The sequence below is a fragment of the Mustela nigripes genome, chromosome 5, assembly GCF_022355385.1.
Source record: "Mustela nigripes isolate SB6536 chromosome 5, MUSNIG.SB6536, whole genome shotgun sequence".
NCBI lineage: Eukaryota > Metazoa > Chordata > Mammalia > Carnivora > Mustelidae > Mustela > Mustela nigripes.
In genome coordinates this window covers 4,368,413-4,375,784 of record NC_081561.1, presented here as the reverse complement: position 1 = coordinate 4,375,784, position 7,372 = coordinate 4,368,413, and the positions used below count along the sequence as shown (strand labels likewise).

General features: G+C 43.7%; 1 protein-coding gene across 1 annotated transcript in view; it reads right to left on the bottom strand.

The window, feature by feature from the left end:
- The window catches only part of LOC132018520 (testis expressed protein 56-like), a 20,103-nt gene extending 13,764 nt beyond the window's left edge, over nucleotides 1-6,339 (bottom strand). The window contains exon 1 of the mRNA XM_059401494.1: nucleotides 6,147-6,339. Within this exon, the coding sequence (XP_059257477.1) occupies nucleotides 6,147-6,339 (193 nt within the window). The remainder of the gene's footprint in view (nucleotides 1-6,146) is intronic.
- Between the last annotated feature and the right edge of the window lie 1,033 nt (nucleotides 6,340-7,372).

The window sequence follows — 7,372 nt, the reverse complement described above, 5'->3', positions numbered from 1 at the left end:
CAAAACAAACTGAGGGTTGCTGGGGGGAGGGGGTTTGAGAGAAGGGGATGGGATTATGGACATTGGGGAGGGTATGTGCTTTGGTGAATGCTGTGAAGTGTGTAAACCTGGTGATTCACAGACCTGTACCCCTGGGGATAAAAATATATGTTTATAAACAAACAAACAAACAAACAAAAAATCATAGAACCAATACTAACATGATCTCAGGATAGCTCCTTAGACTGTCGTGCTGGGACGCGGGGTGAGGAGGAAGAGGGTCACTCACAGACGCTTTTGATGTTTGGGGACGGCTATCTGGGCAGGGTAGATCTAAACGCATATAGTATAATGGCTCCTCATTCCTCATTTTATGTTGTTCATATGATTTAACTTACTATTATTTAAAATCCAGAAAAAAAAAAAAAAGACCCTGTGTTTCTAACTATAAATGTTTAGTTCTCTCTCTCTTGTTTTTTTTTTCTTCTGATGGCTCTGGGTAATAATTACAGTCTAATGCAGGCAAAGCTCCCCAGCAGGTGCAGATGGGGCTGGCGTGAGAAGAAATAAAACCCATTTTAAGGCCAGGTGAAATTTCGACTAGACAGAGGCTTTAGACATGTAGCAGGGAGCCATTGGTATCCATTATTGAATTCATGATCTGACGGACGAAAGTGTGAGAAATGGGGTCATCTCTTGCAGATCAAGGCAATCACTGGAAATGGCATTCTGGAAATGAAACAGTCTTTGAGTGAAGAATTCAAGGTCTCAGAGGCTAACGTCCCCTCAATGACTGGATTCTGCCTCAGGCCCGGGTCCTTCAAGGACACAGGACTCTGAGGAGACATTTCTGCCTGAGAACGCCGTTCACCTCAGCTACGTCACTCACTTTCAACTGACTTCTGACCACAGTGAGGAGTCCTGCGGCCCAACCCCTCTGAAACAAAGCCATCTCAGTGCTCAGGAGCGGCAGTTTTACCTGGCAGGAACACTCCCAGTGGCTAAAGGTGTATCAATACCTATCAGTGTCTCCATTGGCAGGCTAAGGGAACAAAACTGAAATCAACATATAACTGAAATATCACAAGAGAGTCAAAACCTGATTCTGCTACCTAACATAAATGCTGAATGCATATTCAATGTTAAAACTGCATTTTAATTGCAAAAGTACAGGATAAATTTCCATCGGAATAAAGTCAGACAACTTAAAGTAGTATACATAGTTAAAGGAAACATGTCATTCCTCTTTCTCCAGAGGTAGCCAAGAGCTGGAATATGTCCCCTTCCAGAAGTCTTCCCTCTGCGTGTACACACATGTTTGTACGTACAGGTATACAGTCTTCTTTTGGTATAAATGGAATCAGTGTTTCTTATTTTGCAGATTATTTATTAATATTCTACAGTGTGTTTTGTAAATATTTAAACATCAGCTTCTTTTTTAATAGTATTCCCTAATACAGATGCATCCGTTATTTAATTGTTCTGCCATTGAATGACATGAAGCTATTTATAATCTGTCACCATGATAAACAATGCTTCAGCACACACACTCCTTCCTGCATCTGTGTGCACAGGTGCAAGAATTTCTCTAGGACACTAACTGGAAGGGGAACTTCTAAGTCAAAGGGCATAGGTATGTAATGGGAGGTTAAAATGTGAGTTTTTATGTTGTTTCAGTTTTTTCCTAAGGCCACACAGTCTGAGGAAAATCTTGTAGATGGGAATTTCTTACCTATGTACAGCATACCTATTTATTTTTTTTAAAAAATTGCTAAACATGGGATGCCTGCGTGGCTCAGTCAGTTAAGCGCCTTTGGCTCAGATCATGATCCCAAGGTCCTAGGATTGAGTCCCACATTAGGCTCCTTGCTTAGCTAGGAGCCTGCTTCTCCTTCTGCCTGCTGCTCCCCCTGCTTGTGCTGTCTCTCTGACAAATAAATATAATCTTAAAAAAACAAACAAACAAGAAAAAGCTAAACATTCTTTAAGGCATGTGAGGATTTCTTTAGGCTGAGTTGTTGTAATGCTGTGCACTGTAGCACCTCTCCTCCCCCTGGCAGATGAAGGTACTTTAAGAGAACGACCTGCGACCCACAACTCTACAGTCAACTAATCTTTGGCGAAGTAGGAAAGAATATCCAATGGAAAAGACAGTCCCTTCAACAAGTGGTGTTGGGAAAATTGGACAGCCACATGCAGAAGAATGAAATTGGACCACTTTCTTAACACCATACGCAAAATAAATTCAAAATGGATGAAAGGCTTAACTGTGAGACAGGAACCCCTCAAAATCCTACAGGTGAAAAAGAAGCTGCAACTTCTTTGACCTTGGCCATAGCAACTTTTTACTAGACACATCACTGGAAGCAAGGGAAATAAAAGCAAAAATGAACTATTGTGACTTCATCAAGATAAAAGGCTTTTGCACAGTGAAGGAAAAAAATCAATAAACCAAAATGCAACCTATGAAATGGGAAAAGATATTTGCAAATGGTATGTTGGATATAGGACTAGTAACCATAATCTACAAAGAATTCATCAGAATCAGCACCCAAAAAACAAAAATCCAGTCAAGAAATGGGCAGAAGACATGAATAGACATTTCTCCAAAGTAGCACACAAATGGCCAACAGATACATGAAGAAAAGCTCCACATCACTTGGTCGAGAGAAATACAAATCAAAAGCACCATGAGATACCCCCTTATACCAGTTAGAATGGCTAAAATTAACAAGACAGGGAACAACAAATGTTGGCGAGGCTGTGGAGAAAAGGTTGGTGGGAATGCAAACTGGTGCAGCCACTCTGGAGAACAATATGGCAGTTCCTCAAAAAGTTACAAGTAGAGCTACTCTACAAGTCAGCAATTGCACTACTAGACAGTTACTCAAAGGATACGAAAGTGCTGATTTGAAGGGGCACCTGCACCCCAATGTCTACAGCAGCACTACCGACAGTGGATAAAGAAGGTGTGGCATACATGTACAATGGAAAAAGAATGAAATCTTGCCATTTGTAACAATGTGGATGGATCTAGAGGGTACTATGCTAAACGAAATAAGTCTTTCAGAGAAAGACGAAAATCATATGATTTCACGCGTATGTGGAATTTCAGAAACAAAACAGATGAACATAGGGGAAGGGAAGGAAAAATAGAATAAGATAAAAATAGAGAGGAAGGGGTGCCTGGGTGGCTCAGTTGGTTGACCACTGGACTCTTGATTTTAGCTCAGATCAGGATCTCAGGGTCTCCAGATTAAGGCTCACGTCAAGCTCCCTACTCAGCACTGAGTCTGCTTGTCCCTGTCCCTCTCTCTTTGCCCCTCCACTCACTTGCTTATTCCCAATCTCTCTCTATAAATTAAATAAATAAAATCTTAAAAAAAAAAAAAAGGGGGGGAGAGGCAAAACATAAGAGACCATAGTTAAGAGGGTTGCTAAAGAGGAGGTGGAGGGGTGGGCTAGATGGGGGATGGGCATTAAAGAAGACACTTGTGTTGAGCACTGGGTGTTACATGTAAATGATGATTCACTAAATTCTACTCCCAAAACCAATCTTGGTTTAAAGTTAGTGGCCTAACTTTAAATTTAAAAAAATAATAGTAATCAAAAAGCAAACAAGTAAATAAATAAGTAAAAAAAACCAGTTGGGGAGCTGGGCTGTGTCCCCTAATGCCTGATGTGTTCATTTCCTAGGACTGCCATAGTGAAGTGTCACAATCTGGGTTGCTTAAAACCAACAATGTATTCTCTCCCAGTTCTGGAGCCTGGAAGTCCGAAATCAAGCCCTGTTCCCTCTGAAACCTCTAGGGGAGAATTCTTCCTTGCCTCTTCCTAGGTTTTAGTATTTGCTGCAATTCCTGGTGTTATCCTGACTTGCAGAAGCATCAGTCCAGTCTTTGCCTCTGTTGCCATAGGGCCATCTCCTCCGTCTGTATCTCTGTCCTCTTACAAGGAGAGCCGTGTTGGACTAGGAACCTACCCCACTCCCATCTGATCTCATCTTAATTACATCTGCACCTCTCTCAAGACCCTATTTCCAAATAAATTCACACCCTGGGATACTGGGGGGTTAAGACTTCAACATATCATTTTGGGGGATGCAGTTCAACCCTAACACCTCAGAGTATAAGATAATTGGCTAGGAGCACAGCTGCCTGTGGCCACAGGGACAGAGATCAGTGTTGGGAGCCGGTTCCATTTCCAGCAGCTGGGTGAAGGTGTGAAGGACAAGGGGTCAAGTTTTCTACATGCTATATGCAAACCCCTCGAAATGGGTGAGTTTGAGTCGTCTTGAATAGGCTCTCAAGAGGGCTTCTGTCAACCGGTGAGGCAATCTCCACTGAAATACGTTGGGAGCACAGCCTACCGAAGCTGGGGCAGGGGTGGGGTTGGGAGAGGGGAAATGTCAGCAGGAGGCTGAGTGAATGAGAGATCTCCAGCAAGGGAACCCACCAAATGCCCAGGAAAAAAGAAGCCAGCTTTGGAAAGCTGCCATCCCTAGAATGACTGGTGACAATTTGATATTTCACAGTCAAGGAAGTCTTTTCAGTTCTTCCTACCCTCACCCTTGTTGACCCAATATCAGCCAGGGAGCAGGGAAGGAGCCATAGAGAAAAAGAAAAAAAATAAAATAAAAGGCCCCACCATGTCACAGGAGTAGGGAGCCGGGAAGTTTTTACTCTGGTTGAGGTGTTTGGAATTTGGACACTAGAGTGGACTTTTTGTTATCTGAATGAGCATGACCAGGAAAGCTGTAAGGTCTGCTCGTAACTTCACCCAAAGGTGATGAGCGAAGAGCAAGAGAATGGGCCAAAGAGGAACGTTGTGAGAAAAATGAAAATTATTTTCTACTTACTCTTTGCCAAGTTCAACCCATTTAATAAGTCAGTAACATACATTTTAAATTTTGACAAAGACTTTCAAATTATCTTCAAAAAAAATTCTGAATCAATAAGCATGATAATACTGATTGTGAGGGTATTAATTTCCCCACTTGTTCATCACAATTGATCTTTCAAGATTTGACCAGTATGATGGCCTAAAAAATACCACCTTGATTTGTTTTCTACTTCCTCCATTACCAGAGTGTTTGAACATTTTTCGTGCTTATCAATAATTTGCATTTCATCTTGTGAATTGCCTATCTATGACATGTATCACTTCTAGTAGGTTTGTTATATTTTCCTTGATTATTTTTATGTAATTGTTAGTGTAATCTAGATGTTGAGGTCAATTCATAAGACTGTGTTTTCAGGGACCAAGGACTAACCAGAATACAAATGGACAAATTTGCCATCAAACCTTCCTACCCATGACTTGTGTCTTAATCACTGTGCCAACTGCTACTTTGCTTTCTAAAGTCCATGGGCACAAGTGGCTACCAGCTACCTTTGCTTCATTGAAACATGACAATTCAGGAGCCAAGCTCCACTCAATTCTGCAAATCAGTCCAGTTATCAACTGTCCTGATGGGATTCCAGCAGTGGTGGGCCACTCCAAACTCCAGAATGAGAAGGTCATTTGTAGGCCTCGTGGGGTGGGGGAGAATATCCGGCTTCTCTCTGGAGAGGTACAAATGGAGGAAGAAGCAGCAGGAAAGAGAGCAAAGGCCTGACCTTCAACTTAAAGTTCTCTCACTCATCTCAAAATCACATCTACACCTTAAATTTTGTGGTTATTTCCCACTTAGTCCACTTTCCATCATTCCATAGGTAAGCTTTGCTGAGAGAAGAGTTATAGACTTATCCCAGATCATAAAAGACCAGTGAAAGAAAAGAAATGGGAAGGAGTGATGGTGGAGGCCGTTGCTGGGCAGGCTACGCATAGGACCAAGGGTCTCCAGGATGGACCACACCCACCTTGTAGGGAGTCAGTTCTTGGGGCACCTTGGTGGCTGTCGGTTGAGCATCCAACTTTTGATTTCAGCTCAGGTCATGATCCCAAGGTTGTGAGATCAAGTCCCCTGTGGGGCTCGGCGCTCTGTGGGGAGTGTTCTTGGGGTTCTCTCTCTCTCCCTCTGCCCCACCCCCTGCTCTGTCTCTCAAAACAAAACAAAACAAACAAACAAACAAAAAACAGTCTTTGTGGCTAAAGGAAGCAGGAGTTTGTGCCAGTGTAAGGTGTGTATTTGTTAAAAGAACTCACAGCACTCTCTACCCACGTACAGTTTTGTTTGTCCTCTTCACTCTTGTAGGAATAAAGTTTCTCCATCAGATGGTTAGGCAGCAGTCTGTGAAGGCTGGACAGAGTCTCGAAGGTGTGACACAGAACCTCGGGCTGCGCATAGTTTTTCAGGGTCTTGGGTTTGCCTAGGAGAGGAAGTTTCAGTGGGAAGTGGTTGTTCTTGGCTGTCCCCATAATGACCCACTGAGTTCGAGACAAGAAAAGATGGGACTCCTTGTCGTTGTTCCTTCTCCACACTTTTCTCCATCTCTGAGGAGATGCTATGGAATCCCTTCTCTGGACTCTGATCGCTTAGCGTTCTGAGAGTCACAATGGCCTGGACCTTGGTCTGGAACACTGAGTGCTCCTCCTATCTTCAAACCAGAGGAAATCGGCCAGTCAAAAACACTTTGCCAAGTCTTACAGGGATTTCAGGCAGAAACTCCGGTTTCCTGTCTGACCATGAGCAATACCTGAGGAAAACAGCGCGCTTTCCCGAAGGGATGAGGGGAGGCCAGGGTGCACGCCTCCAGTGCCGTTTCTCCAGCTGGGGCTCCGCCTGGGCCATGCCACCTGGGTGTGCCTAATTACGACTCCACAGACAGACGGGGCCCTGAGGGAGAGCGCTGACATCAACACAGTTCCCGAGCAGAACTGAGGAACGAGCTCCATCATCCCAAACTGAGGAAATGTCCAGATTAACACAGGTAAGGAGCCCACCTGCTGCTTATTCTCTTCTCCAGACTGAACAGAGGAAACCAAATGCTCAATTCTAGCTTGACTGGCAGAAGCCATGCTTCACTGTGGACCCTGGACAGAAGTACTAAATCATCTTAAGTTCCCACGCTCGATGGCACAGCCCAGAGCAAGACAGAAGGTGCCACGGGCTCCTCCCAGATTTGGGGCAAACATGCAAATACTAAGGGTGGTTCTAGCTACTATTTGATCTCAGCATGCTGCACCCAGGGGGCCGGGTTCACTGTCATTGCTCTGTCTTATGAACTGGCTGGAAATCGCAAAGTGATCAGAAACAGGGAAAGCCATGGGGGCCAGGCTTGCAGAGGGCAAGCGCTGGGAGAGTTGGCCAGCTTTTTACCAAACGTAAAACCCCTTGGCCAAGACTATAAAAACTCCAGGATTACATCGTAGGATATGTTAGTGCCCAGAGCAGAAGATACCAACTTTCACTTCTTAACTTTCGGGTTCATTTTCCATTTGCAAACTTAAA